The sequence below is a fragment of the Dreissena polymorpha genome, chromosome 7, assembly GCF_020536995.1.
Source record: "Dreissena polymorpha isolate Duluth1 chromosome 7, UMN_Dpol_1.0, whole genome shotgun sequence".
Taxonomy (NCBI): Eukaryota; Metazoa; Mollusca; class Bivalvia; order Myida; family Dreissenidae; genus Dreissena; species Dreissena polymorpha.
The window spans coordinates 12,558,797-12,579,566 of NC_068361.1; the positions used below are offsets into that span (position 1 = coordinate 12,558,797).

A 20,770-nucleotide genomic window follows, 5' to 3' on the forward strand; every position below is an offset into this window, starting at 1 on the left:
GCTAGATTAATCCTATAAAGAGAATAGTTTAGGCAAAAACTGCCATTAAAGCAGAAAGTTTCATCCCTTATTAGCCTGTGCTAGATTTGTCCTATGAAGAGAATAGTTGAGGCAAAAACTGCCATTAAAGCAGAAAGTCTCATCCCTGATTAGTCTGTGCAGATTGTGCAGACTTATGTGAGATGACACTTTTTGCACATGCATTAATCTTCATTATCACAGATCAATCCTCACATAGATTGCACTTACTTGATGGCGTCTTTCCCGGGATCCACAAGGTTGTAAATAGCTTGCACTGTCTCTGACAGCATCACATTCAACGCCTTCTGGAATACCTCCTGCTTCAGATCCTTCTTGTTGGGACGTATGGCGCGTGCCAGGAACACTGTGTCCAGCTTCAACACGCCGGTGTACATGATCTTCCCCCCTATTTTTGTCAGCTCTTCCGCCTGGTAGTCCACCTGTGAGAGTATATGATTCTCATTCGGAGAAAAATGGGTTAAATGCATGTGGGTAAAGAGTCGCCCCAGATTAGCCTGTGCAGTCCGCACAGGCTAATCAGGGACGACACTTTCCGCTTTTATGGTATTTTTAGTTTCAATGAAGTCCCTCCTTGCCAACAATCCAATTGTAGCGGAAAGTGTCATCCCTGATTAGCCTGTGGGGACTGCACAGGCTAATCACGGATGACACTTTACGCGCATGCATTAAGACCAGTTTTTTCAGAGCAAGACACATATGATTACGTAATATTTTAGCCACCCTTTTTGTTACCAAACACTAAAATGACCAAGATTAATGCCCCAGGTACAAACTTGGAGTCCAAGCTTGAAACATGTCTTGACGTTCACAAAGAGCTAAGTAATATTCAAAAGTTTAATATTCTTTATAAAGTACTGGAAAATGGCACTTTCCCAATGAGGAAAAATCCATTTCCCCATTGCTGCTCGATAAATACCTAATTAAAGGTTTCCAAAAAAACACAAACATTTTAATTTTTTGAGTGGGGTACATTAAATGCAACATTCAATTAATTTCCCTATGCAGATCTATGGCTTGAGCTTAAGTTTAAATAATAATAACAATTTGACAACAGTAATTTATCAATGTTAAAGTATTTGTAAGCAACAAATGAAATACGCCAATTTCCATATGTTAACTTCATAAAGCAAATTTTCCCTATTTAAGGTTTGTTCATGCTCATTTTTTCTCATTGCGCTGGTACTGGTACTTTTCGCAATCTGACAAAAAATGCCCCACGTACAAACCTTGAGACCCAGCTTGCAGCTGTTGATGCCGTTCATTATGGTTTGAATAGCATTGTTCTTCAGCGAGTCCTCGTGGCGTAGAAACAGGCAGAAACGGTGAAGCTGAAATACGGTAAAAACAGGGCCACGTATTCATGAAGTGTGAAGGTAAAACAGCTTTCAATAACTCACCTAATGATTGAAAATTATATAAGCCACTGCTTTTTTCAAGTATTGGTATACAACATCGTTATCTTAAATATGAAAATAAAGCTTATATGATCAATAATAATCATGCTTTCTCATTTTGAGAGCAAAATATATTTCTAATATGCACAATATTCAATTTTTTGCTGGCATTTTGTTTAAGCCTCGTTACGTATATTTCATCTTTAAACAATTGATAGTATGTTGAAGTATCATATAGTAACTAATAATTTTAGTGACTTTCTCCTTGAAAGCAAATCACTTTGGAATGTTTGGAAAGATCTTGAGAACCATCTCCACGTCGTAACTTGACCATGAACTTTTTACATTTTAAAGATACAGGCCATTTTATGCCATACAATTAAAATAAACAAGCTAATTCGTTGAATTGATATTCCCCACCAATATGCTTCTAGACACAAAAGTGGTATATTTGACACCCAGTTTCAATAAAATCGACCAAAGCACTTCCAAGATATGGCTCCGGACACAAAAGTGCCGGCTGGACGGACGGAAAGACGGAAGGATGGAAAGACGGACGGACGGACAACGCCAAAACAATTTCCCTCTACCTATGGCGGGAGATAATAATAAATTGCTGACCCTTGTGCTTATGAAACAGAAAACGCTTTAGTCACTTGAAAACATTATTCCACAATAAATTTGGTAGAGGTCTTTGATTGATTAATTAGATAAATGTACCTAACTGTTCAAGATTTGGTCTATTTTGGGCTAAATTAAGGCACTTAATGAAGAACAAATTGAAGGCAAATTATCATAAGCAACAAAAGGATTTATGATCGACAAAAATTGCCCAACACGTATATGCTATATAAAAACTTCCAACAACAGAAAGTCCAATATGAAGGTTAATTACAATAGGAATACCCTAAAATAAGTAACATTGGCGTACAAATGCTAAAAGACAAACATTCTGCATTTTTTAGCATCGTAAAATCTTTCACAATGTCATCTTGTTCCATTTCACACATGATCTCTAGTCAGGATCGGATTGCATAATTTGGAGTGTACTTTCCTGTGCTTTTTATTAATTTGGCCCACTATTTTAATAGATAATGGGAAATGTCAAATTCATAGGAAAACCCAGTTCTTTCCTTGAGGCAGTTTCATTCAGTTATGCATTGCCCCACATACACTTGTCATTTTTGCACGATTTCCTTTTTTCCTGCAGAATCCCTAAGAGCAGGACATTATAACATAATGATTATTCATGAGAAATACGTCATGCTTCTGACGCTGCCCGAAGCCAATCTCGTAATTGCTTGTAAATGTTGGGATATCATCGAGGGAAATCGACATGGACTATATTGTCCAACAAAAAATAAAAACAAGCATTTTGTATCTTGTTAAATGAATGTCAACCAACCATATCTAATCTAACATTGAAATTTTGGTTACTGCTATCAGGAACTTTCATGGGTTAATCTAATTTTTCTATGTATTCATTGATTTAGTGTGTGTATGGATCTTTCATTATAACCATTGGCTGATTTGACAACTTGAGCCCTGAAAGTAAGTGTCCTTTAGAAATGAAATGTGGGTACTGTAAACGTATAGATATTCGTCAGTATGAAATTTCGTGGTTTAATAAAAAACAACTAATTCGTTGACACGTTATTTCGTGGATTTCAAATAAAAACTTGTTTGTTGATACGTAATTTCGTGGGTTTCAAATTTTCGGGGAAGACTGACCGCCATTAGACTTGTATTAAAACAACGAGAGTAATAACGAAGCATAATCTGCTGATCTGTGTTGACAGCAAGACTTGAGGTTCATGTGCAATGAAGCATGAAAGTGTTGCAGATAATTGTCAATATGAGCGATAAAATGGCGCACTTGCGGGTCCCTGCTCGCTAATTGCCATCAATGTTGTTTTGACAATATTTGCAATTCTCAGCGCAATCGGTCCCCTAGTAGTAACAATTGAGTAATAAGGTCCCCAGAATCACGTGTGAAAACCGTTATGTCTCTTTGAACTTTAATTGGCACTAATTGACAAATGTGATAAATCTGCAAACTGTTAATTTGACGACGTCACATAAAGAAGAACAATCGTTGATGTTATATTTATTAACCATGATGAATAAAACGTAATTAACGATGATGAATAAAAAAGAAAAACTTGCACGACTTAAGATTTTTATTAATGCACTGTATGGTGAACAAATTGATATTTTATATAAACACACTGTCATTCATACTAAGTATTCATTAACATCGTAGTTCTTATCATACTAAGTAATCAAAAACATGTTAGTGAATATCAAACAAATATAATTTATGTCAAATGGTTGGAAAATAAGAACATTTTTGATTCGGAAATATTTAATTAGTCAAGATATAGTGTAATGCAACCTACTGAAGTGAAGTAACTAATACAAAAAAACAAACAAATATCTCGGATAACCGACAACAAAAGAAAGTATCGGAATTGACATTCCAAAATGACTGATTTCGGATTAAAAATGTATCAATAATCGTTGGTACTTGAAATCGTGGTTCAGCGGACCAACGAAATCCACGAAAATTCGTTCCACACGAAATTTAATGGTTTTACAGTAAATCACTTAAAACACCTTGCTCCTTTTTAAAGCTTTAGTATAAAAGTATAATTTAATTCTCCTACTACTATTGGACAGAAGTTGTTTTGGCTGATTTTATAGCTGATATTTGGCTATATTCCAAATCGCAAAAAGTATTTTAAAAAAATCCAAAATTTGTTAAAAATCCCTATTGGGATTTGGATAACGTCAGCATTATTTGTCTGAACAATATTCTAATGTGTACAGACGCTTATTATATTTGCAATGAATTTCAAGCATTTTGTGATTCGGCTGAATGGAAAAAAAAAGATGTCGCGAAATTCAAAATATTAGGTGAAAAAGATTCCTAAGCAAAACTCTGGCGGGAAAACGAAAACTTGTGATTTTTTAAAGCAAGCGTCATTAAAAAAACAAACATCGTCAAGAAGTTAAGGTCTTTCCATAGCAACTCCTTCAATTGATAATGATAGTAATTTAATAACAAGTGACTCTTTTGCATAGTCATTGTTGATTTCCGAAAGCAAAGTGCTGACTGATATTCAACATGTTGAAAGCAGTGGTTCTTCAGAAGATAAAGCGTCTCCTGATAAAATGGTGCCTGATGTGAATGAAGACTTTGTATGAGCTTATTATGTGGAAAACTGTTTATCATTGTGTTGTTTGTGATTTAAGATGCTGAACTCATTCATGTAGTTTTAAATCACAATTTATTTTCCCAATTTTTTGAAAATGCTGATAAAATTACCAAATTTCAAAGCGATGGGCTATCTTCCCAAAAAGCTGAAAAAAAGCCCTGTCGGTAATCATCCACCTATTTTTAAAACTACATTAAACCCTAACAAGCCACATGGTGGACACACACAGTTTCTATTACCTACTCTTCCATGGACATGTTGGTGCTGTCTGGAAAGTCCGGCCTGCCCTTTGCCATTGGGTGGCCAGGTGGCACAAATGCACCCCTCCACCGCCCCCCTCGGCCTCTGTCCCATGGGAACATTGGGGGAAAACCTGCGTGGAATAGCAAATACCATAATTATGAGCCTTGTTATCGGAACATTTGACTGAATGCATGTGCGTTAAGTGTTGCTCCAAGATTAGTCTGTGAAGCGATTTTTCCCTTTCTAATTAAGTACCAGTAAAAGGTACTTTCCGAATTAAGGAAAGACCATAAATGTCCCAATTGCCGTCTAAAAAATTCCCAAAAAGAAGGAAAAATGTTGTCTATTTCGTTCCAAAGAGCATTATCTGTGAGTGAACAAATTAAATGAGCACTGCAATTGAACAATTCAAGCTATAAGGCATGTAAATAAATATTTTAATTGGTTTGTGCAATTAATTCCAAGCAATTAAAAAGACCCATAATTCCCAATTTTAAGATTTCACGTAGATAATTTTCCCAATTTCAGGTTTTTTCTTTCTAATTTTTCCCAGTTGGTACGGTACAGGTACTTTTCCCAATTGGCAAAATAAACGATTTTATCTCATAACTACTCAATCAGTTATACTCATAAGTTCAGTTTTGGGAAATTATAAATAATTTATCCTGCTTTTATTCTAACTAAATACATTAATTGCAAACTATTACCTCACAAACGATACCTGCAGACCGATTCTGGACATTTAAATCTTAATATATATCAGGTGCATTTACAAAAGTTAAAGCCCTTTAGCCAATTGTGTGATCCAAAGGAATTAAATCATACAGGAAACTTTGTTTAAGTAAAAAATATGTTTTTGCCTTAACAAAACAATTTAAACTATATTTAGTTCATTCATGTTACAGAAATGTTAGACCTAACAACTGTTAATAATTAATTGCATGGTAACCAATTCAGTTTCATCAACAAAGCTAAAGTACTTTTGGATGCAGGATACAGAATTTTGCTTTCACTTATTATTGTAACCATAGAAATTACAACATTTGTCAAACAAAAACACAGAAATAACATGCATGGTTGCATAACGGCGCTCTATCCACATACTGGGTTTCATCAACATAGCTGAAGTACTTTGTAAATATTTGCAAAATCCAGATTTTCAGACAGACAGAAAATGAAATAAGCTAATATTCTCCCTATGGCCATCTAAGGGTATCACGTTAAAATGGTCGCGTTTCGAATTTTGCTCAAAAACGTTTACCAAAACAGTTAACGTTTAAACGACAATCAACATCAATATAATAAATATTGGGGTGCAAATAACATAGCTGACTAACCGTACGGAGTATATTGATTAAGAACTGAAAAATCTGGGTACTTGCGGTAAATCCTGGCTACCGAATTTGGCAGTAATTTATTTTTGATTAGTTAGCAGATGGCACAGACATGAACTGAAACAAAAGAAATTCTTTGCTACTTTCCGAAAATCTAACTTGGCAACGAAACAGTGCATATGCTGCCATCTTGAAATATCTTTAGTGATTGATTAGCAAAGTTAAACACTGCGTAGCATTTTAAAAAAGAAATATTTAACCAAATTAAATATTGATTACATTTTTGCTATTTAACTGGCTTTTCATTTTTTGCGGTCAAAAGATACGCACATTGTATTTCATGTGCAAACTACGTACATTTTTTTCGAAGTGTCAGTTACAGTATTTTTCATTGATTTTACATTGATTTTGACGTTCTTTAAATTGTTTTTATAGAATTACGAATACACTTGTTGAGATACGGATGGTCTAGCTTATAATATTTTATGGTATTAATATGACGTCATTGCGCGAATGGCATATGCACTGAATATTACTTCCGGAAATAATTACTATTTTCAGTTTGGAAATGCGATGGTACTGATGCTTTGTAAACAGACATAGGGATACCGTTTAAGCGGTAACATTTTGTTTATCTCATTTCGTTTAAACGTTTAGAAAAATCTGTAAACGTGATACCCTTATGGCCATCTATCGAAATACTGAGCTTCATTATTCTAGCTTAAGTGATTTTTGAGCTGTCAAATGATCCAGATATTTTGGACAAATTGACAGACAGTTGAACAATACTGAAACAATGTAAACATTCTCAATATGATACTCAATCCTATTGACACGTTTCATCAAGCTAGCTTATCTACTTTTTGAGTAAACTAAACAGATTTCAGTTTTCCTATTATTTCTGTAACCGTACTATACATAACCATAGCTACACTACCACCATTTTTTCTTACAAAAACACTGAAATAATGTGCCCTGTTTCCACATTCAATTTCATCAAACTAGCTTGAGTTATTGCAGGCTCCAGATTTTAGATTTTTACTTTCCCTGTAACCATACTGGCATAGCAATCACAATTTTTCTCTCACTTAATAACTGATATACATGTAATGTGCATATTGTCCATATGGTCCTCTATAAACCAAGCTTGGGAAATTTGTCAGTTATTAAAGGTTCCAGATTCGAACAAACAGACGGACACATGGCCGGTTTGGGCTTTAACCTACAGTCCCCATCGCCCATGGTTGACACCCTAACTAATTATACAGGGCATTCTGTTATGTAGCAGGAAAGAAAGCCAATCTCTTCAATGAACTTTAAAAGAATTTGCTGAATGTAGGGTTTTTATCTAGTACTAGTTCTTTCCAGTTTTGAAAATTCTTAATTGTTATATTTTTAAATATTTTTTTAACAGAACATGTTCAAAATGCTATTATTGACCATACAAGATAAACATTATGGGCAAAACAAAAGGGTGAAGGGTGAAGTACCCAAGTTTATCCCCCTTAAGCGTGCAGGATGTATAATTGTTAAACCCAGGGCTTTTAGCAGGGGCAAAAAAATAGTCTTCTTTCACACAGAAAATTTCTGTACCTGGTTCAATTAAAAATTGCCTTGACTTTTTTATTCCCTTTCGCAGTCCTGACAATATATTTTTCCACAAGATGGCTGGCTATTCCCTTAAAAAAATAAATAATCATTTAATGCTTTAAACAACACACAATTTTCTCACCTCTTGGAGGAAATCCACCTCGAACTCTAAAATTACCACGACCTCGACCTCTGCCATCAAAGAAACCTCTGTTGTTCCAACCCCCACGACCTCTCCAGTCATTGAAGCCTCTCCCCCTGGGTCCATCAAAGCCACGCCCCCATCCACCACCAATGCCCTCCATGAAGTCTAAAATAAGATATGAGACCTGTTCTGAGAAAACTGGTAATAATGCATGTGCGTAAAGTGTCGTCTCAAATTAGCCTGTGCAGTCCAGACGATCTGGGACGACACTTTACGCACATGCATTATGCCCAGTTTTCCCAGAACGAGACACATATGATTGGTCAGCATTTTTTTCCTTCTTTATAAAGTACCTGAAAACGGCACTTTCCCTTTCAGACACAAACTACAAATTTCCCAATTGCTGTAAAAAAAAATTCCCAATTAAAGGTTTCAAAAAAAATAAATATGAGAAATGAAATGCAACTTTTTATTAGTTTCCCTATGCAGCTCTATGGCTTGAACATAAGTTCATATAGTAGTGACAACTTAACAACACTTAGATATCAATTTTAAAGTATTTAGGAGCAAAAAAATCAAATACACCAATTTCCCAATACAAAGACTTCACTACTCGAATTTTTCATTGGCATGGCATGTAGATAGTATGCAGAGCAAATTAGTGGCGTAAATGACACTCTAATCGTCCAGCCACAAGGAGGTCATGGGTTTGATACCCACTATAGTTCTTTCAATATTCCCCGGGAATTCCCCTGACAAAAAGTACTGGTTCTAACTTCTTCCCAGGTAAAAGGACTCGACAACTTTTTGATAAGTTTTAGGCTGTCAATGCCATTAAACAAAAATATATAAATTCAAAAACTAAAGTTAAATTGTAAGCTAGGGGATGAATGCACTGTAAGTTAAAAACACACCAGCACCATAGAAGTCGTCAGTGAAATCTATGTTTGCTGAATCTCCCTCATTCTTCTCAGTCGAAGCCGTATAATCTTGGGACCCTTCGTTCTGAGCATCAGTTGGCCCTTCATTAGAAGTGTCAGCAGGCCCTTGGTTCTGAGCTTCATGAGGCATTTCAAAGGAAGGGGCAGGGGGCGCGTCTATCTGAGGCGCTGACCCATAATTGGTCCATCCATCATAGCTTGTCTGCTCCGTAAAGGATGGAGGCTGATACCCCCCTTTATAACTACCCGGGACAGGGTATGACACCCCGTTGGAGGGATCGTAGGAGGGCTGGTCAAAGCGGGGGTCCTTTGGTGGCCTTGGGGGTGCTTCTATTGATGGCGCTCCATAGTCTGCGTATGGGCGTTTGGAAGGCTGGTAGTCGGACATATCGTAACTGAATAATACGCATTGATGAAAATATCAATGGAATATATTGAGAAAACTGGGCATAATGCATGTGCGTTAAATGTCTTCCCAGATTGGCATGTGCAGTCAGCTTAGGCTAATCAGGGATGACACTTTCCGCTTAAACTAGATTTTCGGTAAAAAGGACTAGTCTGGGACGACACTTAACGCACATGCATTTTGCCCAATTTTCACAGAACAAGACACATATGTAAAGATGTTGAGTTTGTGAATTGCATTTCAATGAATTTGACAAATAAGCAGCTTTATTTATTTCAGTTTGATATTGTAACAGTGTTTATTTTGAAGTGTATATAAAATTAAGAACATGTGAGAAAATAATTTTCAGATGTTGATGCAAAACCTTAATAGAAGTATATACAGCCATACTGTTCTTAAAGCAGGTGATAAACAAGGGCTGTTTGTAAAACATGCATGCCCCCCATATGGGCTGTCCGTTGTAGTGGCAGCCATTGTGTGAATACGATTTTTGTCACTGTGACCTTGATCTTTGACCTAGTGACCTGAAAATCAATAGGGGTCATCTGCGGGTCACGATCAATGAACCTATGAAGTGTCATGATCCTAAGCAAAAGCGTTCTTGAGTTATCATCCTTAAATCATTTTACTATTTCGGGTCACCGTGACCTTGTCCTTGGACCTTGTGACCTCAAAATCAATAGGGGTCATCTGCAAGTCATGATCAATCTACCTATCAAGTTTCATGATCCTAGGCGTATGCGTTCTTGAGTTATCATCCGAAAACCATTTTACTATTTCGGGTCACCGTGACCTTGACCTAGTGACCTAAAAATCAATAGGGGTCATCTGCGAGTCATGATCAATCTACCCATGAAGTTTCATGATCCTAGGCGTATGCATTCTTGAGTTATCATTCAAAAACTATTTTACTATTTCTGGTCACCGTGACCTGACCTTTGACCTAGTGACCTAAAAATCAATAGGGGTCATCTGCGAGTCATGATCAATGTACCTATGAAGTTTCATGATCCTAGGCCCAAGCGTTCTTGAGTTATCGTCTGACAACCACTTGGTGGACGGACCGACAGACCGACCGACATGAGCAAAGCAATATACCCCCTCTTCTTCGAAGGGGGGCATAAATATAACACTTAATTCTACATAAATTACTTCATAACTGAAGTTACAAACTTGAAAACCTATTTGAAGCCGATACAATACCAAGTTTATAGCTGGAGTTTACGTGTTACTGGCGTTGTTGTTTTTTATTTTAATCCTTGCTTCTGAGATTAAGACCAATAGTGTCCTTTTTTAAGTAACAGCATATCCATACATTACTTCCATTATATAAGTAAATTACTGACATTCACACCAGAGTAGTAAAGAAATATGATAAATTCCACTTCTTATGCATTTTTACAATTAACAACATTAAAAAATACATACATGTTAATATAAACTCTTAACAAAACTCTGATTACTTTTTCCTATGAATATGAGACTGATACTTAACAATGTACCAATACAAATATATATGGCACATCAAATGCATTGGTCAGAGCAATGTATTGATACATTTTCAACATACTCAATTTCAATAATGACAATGCTATCATAATTTTTCGCAGATTAATGTCTACCTATAATACAATGAATATCTTCAAGGCGAAGTCAACTTCTCCTTCATGTAGTTTAAGGGCGACATTATTATGTCCCGGGCGAAGATGTCGCCCACGTCACCCTCACGGCCGAGCCCTGAGGATAAAAGGATAATAAGGTGTTGCGTAAGTTGTCATTTGTTAGTTGTTAAGGTTAGGGGGGTTATGGAGGTTTCGGTAAATGACAAGTTCGGTAAATTGATTTATATAGTAAATGCCGTGGAGGTTTTGGTAAATTGGTATAAATAGGGATTATCGCACCTTTTGTTGATAAGCGTGTACATTAATTGAGTTGTTTGGCATTAATTAAATTATATGTTTAAATGTACAGAGTTGATTTTATCAATTTAGAGATGTTTGCAAAGTGTTAATATAAAATGTCAAGGCTTGCAACATTTTAATATTCTAATCAAGGGAGGTAATATATATATATTAAAAGTTTATCTTTAGGTCATGTTTTTTTGTTTTTAATATATGTTTTTATAAAAACCTTCTTTTAAGCATATCAGATAAAAAAAATTAATCATGTGGCTCTTACAAGAGGTGGCCTCCACGTGGCAAGAGCTGGGCAACATATTCATTATGTTCTGGGCAACATATTCATTATGTTGGCAAACTACCTCATAATGAGAAATTTTTGGTGGTTTAAAATACTAAGATCAAATATGTTTGTTTTTTTATATAAATTAATTTCTCGCTTCTTTTTCCTACAATCAGGTCAGCACATAAGGTATAATTCTTAAAATAATCTAGATATGTATGTTTGGATCGTGAACATGCTTTAACCCTGGTGGCCGAGTTTTTACATACACGATCAGTAACTTTCAAACTGTGAAATAAACAAACGTTTTCCTTCTTTAATCATGTTTACAAAAAATCTGAGACAGTTGATCTTCATATACGGCTGGTGAGCCAGCACCTTCTCACGAAGATCAGACGGAAGAAATATGTTGCGATACATGGCAGACTACATCAAGCATGGGATGACTACGAAGAGAAGCTGACAACCACTGATCTACTGAGGATCATCAGCCATATCAATGCCCTGGGACCATCCACGGCGGTCCACCACATGCTCGATGCCGACGAGATTTGAACGATGTGAATGACTGATATCGTTGAAATGTCACATTAAATTGTACTGTGTCATAAATGTATCTCATTTTTATTAGAAATTAAATTAAATCAGCATGTGGAAAATCTGAATGATAATAATGTGTCGTATTAATATTGTACTGTGTCAAAAATGATTCTTATTAATATGTGACTACTCCCTCATTTTTTTTAATGACATGATATATTCAAATATGTTCTATATATATATACTTGTTGCCTATTTATAATATATGGTAAATAAAACGGATTACAAAGTCAATCAGTTATTTTTTTATTCAAAGGATTTGTTCAGGCTAAAAATGATATTTTGGCCGTAAAACCCATTGTGCCACTACAGTAGCCAGGTGCCTGTGTATTAAGTTGATAAGATAGTGATCATCACAGCAGCTTGCTATTACACAGTGTATTCATTCTGCTGGCGTTGTGTTAGATGTCATTTTTATCAGTTTTCAATTATGTGTATTTCTTCGCTTAACTCAACGTTCAATGGCACACGCACTTAACATAATTCTAAAACATAACGCGAATCATTATATTACTTTTTATTAATTACGTGCACGTATTAGATTTTATATATTGTTTTTTTCTTGTGTTTTTCTCAACCAGAAAGAAATAATAAAACATGTAATATAAAATTCAACATTTGGCTCTTACAAGAGGTGGCCTCCACGTGGCAAGAGCTTTGGTTTCATATTCATTATGTTGGCAAAATACCCAATGTTTATATATTGAGAAATTGAGTGTTTATCGGTGGTCTAAAATACTATTGCACTTTATATTTAAACTAAAATCATTTTTATTAAATCATATTTTACAAGAAACTTTTTTAAATAGCATTAAACTTAATTGAAGATCTTACATTGATTCCGTTATAAATCATTCTTTATAATTACTATTATGTTATTTAAATAAAAGCACCAATTATAAAAAAACAACAGTATTGCGTTATTTAAATGGTATTTTACCTACAATTTCCTAACAGAATTTGTTTTTCAGAGGTAGCTCATTCATTTCCCTTAATTCTTTACCGTATGCATAGCCACAGTTTGCAAATAAATGCCCCTAATGTTGTTGTGAGCCAATAATAGGTGTCATTAACACCTCGTTGTAGGTATACCACCTCTATAAAAAATCAATTTACCGAAACCTCCATGGCATTTACTATATTATAAATCAATTTACCGAACTTGTCATTCACCGAAACCTCCAGCACCCAGGTTAGACTAAGCTGTTTGATGTTAAGTGTTGCGTACCGGTAAAGTTCAATCGTCCCCACTGCAGTATAAAACAGAGCTAAAATAATTATGCCAACGCAAAAATCATCAAAAGACTATGGCGGCAATTTATATTGATAAGTCAGTAAAAGGGGTAATATAAAGCAGCATGCCACAGAAACATGTTGGGTTTCACACTCAACTATAAACAGTTAAAAATTATTCACCAAATACGGGCAGAAAGTCAATCCTTGTATTTGGAGGACACGCAGACTTCAAACGATGGACATTGGAATCCCCGGCAATAAGAACACGAACATCGCTGCTGCACCAGCCACCAGACATGTTCTTCACCTGAAACAGAATAAACAAAAGGCTTCCAGGCAAAGGACATCGTTCCACGAACCCTGGGGAAGTTTAAAAACTCAAAATACAACACGACAACAAACAAACGCCCGAATTCAAAGGGCAGGTATAAAACCCGGAAATATCCGGAAAACCCGGAAATCTTTAAGGTAAAACCCGGAACCGATATAAATGGTTATAACTTCATTATTATTCGTCCGATATTAATTATAATGGTACTGTTGTAAAGAAGATCCTCTACAGATTCTAACCATATCAAAATATTTTATGGCAGGGTCGTAGTCGGCCTGTAAATCGCGGACAAAGTTGGCCTGTTTTAACGTTTTTTTTACACACGCAAATGCCGAAAAGAAAACCCGGAACCGATATAAATGGTTATAACTTCATAATTATTCGTCCGATATTAATTATAATGGAACCGTTGTAAAGAAGATCCTCTACAGATTCTAACCATATCAAAATATTTTATGGCAGGGTCGTAGTCGGCCTGTAAATCGCGGACAAAGTTGGCCTGTTTTAACGGGTTTTTTTATCACGCAAATGCCGAAAAGAAAACCCGGAACCGATATAAATGGTTATAACTTCATTATTATTCTTCCTATATTAATTATAATGGTACCGTTGTAAAGAAGATCCTCTACAGATTCTAATTATATCAAAATATTTTATGGCAGGGTAGTAGTCGGCCTGAAAATCGCGGACAAAGTCGGCCTGTTTTAACGTGTTTTTGTACACACGCAAATGCCGTAAAGAAAACCCGGAACCGATATAAATGGTTATAACTTCATTATTATTCGTCCGATATTAATTATAATGGTACCGTTGTAAAGAAGATCCTCTACAAATTCTAACCATATCAAAATATTTTATGGCAGGGTCGTAGTCGGCCTGTAAATCGCGGACAAAGTCGGCCTGTTTTAACGGTTTTTTTTACACACGCAAATGCCGTAAAGAAAACCCGGAACCGATATAAATGGTTATAAATGCATTATTATTCGTCCGATATTAATTATAATGGTACCGTTGTAAAGAAGATCCTCTACATTTTCTAACCATATGAAAATATTTTATGGCAGGATCGTAGTCGGCCTGTAAATCGCGGACAAAGTCGGCCTGTTTTAACGGGTTTTTTTTACACACGCAAATGCCGTAAAGAAAACCCGGAACCGATATAAATGGTTATAAATGCATTATTATTCGTCCGATATTAATTGTAATGGTACCGTTGTAAAGAAGATCCTCTACAGTTTCTAATGATATATAAAATAGTTTATGGCAGGGTCAGAGTCGGCCTGTAAATCGCGGACAAAGTCGGCCTGTTTTAACGGGTTTTTTTACACACGCAAATGCCGTAAAGAAGACCCTGAAAAGGAAAAAGGGGTTATAAAAACATTATTATTAATTCGATATTAATTATAATGGTACCGTTGCAAAGAAGAACCTCCACAGTTTCTAACCATGTTAAAATATTTTATGGCAGGGTCAGTGCCAACCTGTAAATCGCGGTCAAAATTGACCGAAAAATACCGTTTTGTTTTTGTACACAAAACAATGTCTTGAGGAAAACACGTAAAAGCTAAAAGGGGCTAAAAAAGCATCCTTTTTCTAACCGACCATTCATTTTTGGTACCGTTGTTATGGTTTTCTTCCACTGTTTCTAAATATGTAAAAAAAAATGTGAGAAAGCATAATATGAAATAAGGCGATGCATCAAAGCGAGCTCAATTAATCTGTAATAGAAGAAACCACGGACTCTAGATGACAATATACAATATACGCAACGTGAAGAAACTAACACACAACTTATATACAGATAATATTTGAATTAAATCATTAAAGGCACTTCCTAGCAGAAGAACCTGGAGTTCGTAAAGACTGTTATTAAAAAGTAAGGAAATGAACTTTCAATTATTACTTTAATCAGCAATTCAACAACAAACGGGCCATATTAAAGGGTTTCATGTGACCTAATGAACTGAACTGTTAGCCCCAAACCCCGCCCAAAACAGATTGTCATACTATCCGTGTCCAGCCTTGCAACCACAATTTACCTACGAAGGTCAGATCGGGATTCGAACCCGAAACCACCCATTAGCCATCTAAATAAGATATGATTCCGGCCTGGGTTGCTCTACCAATTAAGCTATTCTGACCGTTTGAAAAATATATGGGTAAACTGCAATTCTGTTGAATAGCATTATTAACTTGCTTAGAAAAACGTTTCCAAAGAATTACATGTACATTTCATTGAAATTGTTTTATGATTTAGAACGATATATTGTCAGTTCACAAGGTCACACGAGGCAATGTTTGAAAAGCCCACAAAAGCTTCCGTTTGTTAAATGGTGATAATTTGCCGACTGTGTAGTTCATATAAACCCTTATTTTGCACAAATCTGGAAGAAACATATATGGATCGAAAACCAACTGCAGATAAGAGCAACATAACAGTCCTTGTAACTAAGTAACTTTTTTGTTTTAAAATCGCACAAAAGCTGCTGTTTGTAAAATAGATAAAATCACCTTATGTCGGCACACATCTGAAGTATATATGGTTCGAATACCAACTGCGGATAAGAGCAACTAAACAGTCCGGGGCAATTGCACTTTACCGGTACGCACTATAACCCACGGACTCTAGATTACATACACTCCGTGTATAACCCAAGCCCTTATAATTAGTGTTAAGTTTCGTAAATTTCGGAATCCATGATGGCAGCGTACCGCTAAAGTGCAATATAGCCAACATAAATAAGGAGTTAAAGCGGGACTGCACAATTTGTGTCAAATATGTTAATCAGCAATTAAACAACAAACAGGCCATGTAAAACGGTTTCATGTGACCGGACGAACTGATGAACTGAACGGTTAGCCCAAAACCCCGCCGAAAACAAATTGTCACACTATCCGTTTCCAGCCTTGCAACCACAAGTTTACCTACGAAGTTCAGATCGGGATTCGAACCCGAACCCACCCATGAGCCATCTAATGATACCGGCCTGGGTTGCTCTACCAATTAAGCTATCTGACTTTTTGAAAAATATGTAGGTAAACTGCAATTCTGTATAATAGCATGAATGACTTGCTCAGCAAAGGTTTACAGTTATTCGCACATCCCTGCTCATAGCAAAACACAATTGACTAACATAAAATCTTTTTCCGTAAATTTATAAATCTTTAATCGAAACATCTTCATTCATTTTCATAAGATAATGTTTTATTAATTTTGCATTGCCTTGTGGCTTTAAATTTAAATTAGGAGATTTGTGACGTATATCGTGTGTGGTCATTTCAGTGACGAAAAAAACTAGTTTAACCTCAAAATATTTAACATACAGTCCACACAGGCTAAACAGGGTCGACACTCTTCGCTGTTATGACATTTTTCGTTTAAATGAAGTCTCTTCTTAGCAAAAATACAATTAAGGCGGAAAGTGTCGTCCCTCATAAGCCTGTGCGAACTGCACAGGCTAATCTGGGACGACACTGTACGCACATGCATTATGCCCAGTTTTCTCAGAATACGACACATAGTTTAAACGCATTTTCGATAGAATTAGCGACGACATATGAACGTGGTTTGTTTTTAACAGTTAATTATTTATTCAAAGCATCATCAAATGCAAAACGTATTTAGGATTGTTTGTTTGTCATGCATTATTGTAAACTTCGATAAGATTAAAAAAGAGCATACATGTGTATGTGGTTAAAAAAAAAGAAGATAAATTGAAAGAGAGCATAATGTGGATGTGCATTTCGTTTGACTTTCTGGATTTTAATGACAAGTCGGACGTGGCATTTTAGTTAACAGTAAAATATTTGTTAAAACATCGAACGAGCCCAAAACGCATTTTGGATCTTGTGTTTGTCATGCATACTAGAAAACTTCCATAGGCATAAAATAACTCGCTTCTACGTGATCGCGGGTTTGTTAAAAAATGGTCAGAATGGTTAGCGTTTGAAACAAACGTTATCAATAATGGTGTGGTTTAAATTAAATTGCGAAAAAGTGACGGAAGTACAAAAATGGTTGTGCATATCACTGTAAATATACCTTTAGACTTTTTTTCGTTGTATATTCGGAGTCCAATGCAATCAATGACGATTTGTCCAGTATACTTATTGAATTATCTGTCTATTTGTAAATCAAGTATGAAATTTATCAAACCCATTTTGATACTTAAAATACTTTCAAATATATATGCATTTAAATACAAGCAAAGTTCGGATTTCAATACACATATCTATACTTAGATTCTTAAAACCATACCCATATCAGTAATTTTAGTCGAAAAACTCACCCCGTATTTTCGGCACATCCCTATATACCCGTATATAGGAAGTTATCCCCCCCCCTTTTTTCGGGGCTGGATGTCGAAGGCATAAATTGCATTTTATTGGACGAGATAGATTAATTTGTTATAATGGAAATGACACTTCAAAAGTAACTGTACTGGAGGATATCATTACATTATATCTAAATAGATATCATATATCTAAACATTAAGATATAATTGTTGTACCATAATCACATACCTTTATCTCAGTGCTTGTTCATCTCAAATTACCATGTGCAGTATGGACACAACCATTTTTCATCTTGGTTTGTCATTGTGTACCCAACACATCTTTTGTGAAACCATCTATTCAATTTGCATCTTTTATTGTCACATTCCACCATATTGTTTAGTAATACATTCTAATAAATGTGCTCTCATTCTTGGTATATCATATCTGATAATTGAAAAATCTACATCATAATTGTTGTGTAACACCTCAGTAAGATTTGCAATAGCAAAAACACCACAATCTGTGTAATTAGGTTGACGTTGTACGTCGGGTATTTGTACTTGTACACTGCGCTCTCCATTTTCATAGATTTGAGCGATTTGAATTGAAATACTACTGTTTAGAGTTCTTGGAGATTTTAAACTGTCCACCGCAATAACATGTCGATCTTTCTGTGATTGGTATGATAATACCCAGTGATTACTGGCGTTGTAATGTATTTGGGCGGACGGGGGATTTTGTTTCGTTAAACGTTTATTTATATCCCAGGTACCTAAATCATGATTAAAGTACGGAGCAAGAAGTGTGTTCTGCATCCCACTGTCAAGCGCGCATTGTTCTTTTAGCATTTGCTGACATTTGTTTATTATTGGGTCGTTCAGCCACCCAGATGGATTTTTAACTAGCTCTTAATCTATTGTAGATATATTTGCAATTTCTACATTATCGTCTTCCGCGTCATCAATGGTCATTTGATTAAAACACGTCTGTTCACTGGTAAATGAATCATCGCTGCTTATATTTAAATGGTTTTCTTCTTCGAGAACGTCTTCTGCAATTAAACTTAAATTGTTGTCAAACTTTATTTGTTTACAAGAAGTGAATGAATTGTTGGTGTTCCGGTTTCTTTTTTTAGACGTTGGTGTTTTGGGGGTTGATGCTATTAAATTGGCGAGCTTTTGTTTCAGCGATGTGTCGCAAGATTTTCCAGTTGGTGTCATGAGTATTGAATCGGGTGCTGGGTTAATTTCGAAGTCGGCTTTTTTCGGTTTCTTTTGTCCCGTTTTTTTTGGCAACACGCGGTTTGCTATTTTTTCGAAGAAGCGTGAGATTTTTAACCGTGCGTTTATCACAGATTCCATCAATACCAAAATATAAATCATTTTCTGCACACGTGAAATGCAAATTATTTCATTGCGAATGAGATGCTAATAGACTGATGTGATGACAGCGATGAATTGAAAGAATCTGTTTGTCTTACATGTACACTATACATGAAAGGAAGGTATCATTAATCTCGTTTATTTTATATATATTATTATGAAAAATTATTCCGTAAAAGGCATAGTCAAACGGAAAAACTTTTCATGGTTATTACACGGACTCTAGATTACACGGATATGAAACGGGACCGTTACGCCAAATATCTTGTTGTGTCTAAGTCACGTGACCGTGTCGTATCTGTCGATCTTTTATCGAAGCGCCGATGTTATACATTTGATGAACCCATTCACGTCTTTTGTTAAATTATAGTTTCATTTCTAGGCCGATTTTGACCAATTATATATCATTAGAAAGCTTACGTTACGTAGTTTTCAGATATATAAATATATATTAAGTTTTTCTTCTGATTTTGGCAGCTCGGCGAGTTATAACTTTAACTTTTGCAAATATCATACCGTTTTGGAGTTTTAGAATCTAGATTTACGGTTGACATGTTCGTACTTTATACCGATTTGTAGCGTTTATATTTGGAGTTCAGTTTTAAAAATAACATCTTGCTTAGGAGAATAGAATTCTGTATATGATAGAAAAAAAATTGGTTTAAAAATGAAAGCAAGTAAGGAATGAAGGCGGAAATAAGTAGCGCGCGGTCCTAACGAACCGAACTGATGGCGATTATGCTTTTGTTTAGATACCGGCCATTGAATTTCCTTTGCCACGATTATTATATTTTTTATGGAATATATTGAAATATTTTGTTCTAGAGACATATCCATAAAGCTAAGTATTAATGAAGCTTAATAAATTTACGATTTCAGCTCTTGATTATAACACAGAAAGGGTGTTAATTTTATGATGAAACAGCGTTTACAAATGTATAGCGGACCCTCTTGATATTTTTCGGCTTTGCATACTTAAAATATAATGGGTGTCAAAACATTCATCGTTTGTTGTTTATTACCAAAAAGGTAATTATGTAAAATTATATGAAAGGTTATTAACCATAAATTATCAATTAATTAAAATTATTTAAAGATTCTTGAAAATCACGGCCAACTGTCTATGCATGTATATTGAAATATCTTTATAAGTTAACAGAGTTATAAATATATAGAATTCTAAATTAAAACTCTGTATTATTTGTATTTTTCGGAAAGATTATTTAACCCCGTTGTGGTCAAATGAGAATGCTGTTTTTAATTATGTTGTTCCGTACACTTCCATACACTCTTTATAGGACTACGAAATGACGGAGTTTTTTTACCGGTACCCGCTAAATACGTTAAATGTTAAGTATTAGATTTTTTAAATGTTTAAAATGTACATGTATAGGTATTAAGCACTTATAATTATTGTGATTTAGCTGGCTGACATCTATACAGTATTTA

The 20,770-nt window shown here is 35.3% G+C and overlaps 2 protein-coding genes across 13 annotated transcripts in view; both read right to left on the reverse strand.

The window, feature by feature from the left end:
• Positions 1-20,770, reverse strand: part of LOC127837159 (uncharacterized) — a 915,490-nt gene that overhangs the window by 17,522 nt on the left and 877,198 nt on the right. Inside the window, exons 1-4 of one of the 12 annotated variants that reach the window (XM_052364070.1) lie at positions 8,881-9,028; positions 7,964-8,131; positions 1,269-1,370; positions 250-461 (exon numbers count right to left, since the gene is read on the reverse strand). The exons of 10 other annotated variants lie outside the window; for them this stretch is intronic. In XM_052364070.1, coding sequence (XP_052220030.1) covers positions 250-461; positions 1,269-1,370; positions 7,964-8,131; positions 8,881-8,889 — 491 coding nt within the window. In that variant the 5' untranslated portion in view covers positions 8,890-9,028. Of the gene's footprint in view, positions 1-249; positions 462-1,268; positions 1,371-7,963; positions 8,132-8,880; positions 9,029-20,770 lie in introns of those variants that run through there. One more of the 12 variants, XM_052364071.1, reaches the window with a different exon arrangement.
• LOC127837173 (uncharacterized) lies at positions 10,518-13,743 on the reverse strand. Its single transcript, XM_052364097.1, has 4 exons — positions 13,511-13,743; positions 13,252-13,344; positions 10,936-11,050; positions 10,518-10,578 (listed from the first exon to the last, which is right to left on the reverse strand). The coding sequence occupies exons 1-3, from the start codon at positions 13,626-13,628 to the stop codon at positions 10,956-10,958; spliced, it is 306 nt and encodes a 101-aa protein (XP_052220057.1). The 5' UTR covers positions 13,629-13,743; the 3' UTR covers positions 10,518-10,578; positions 10,936-10,955.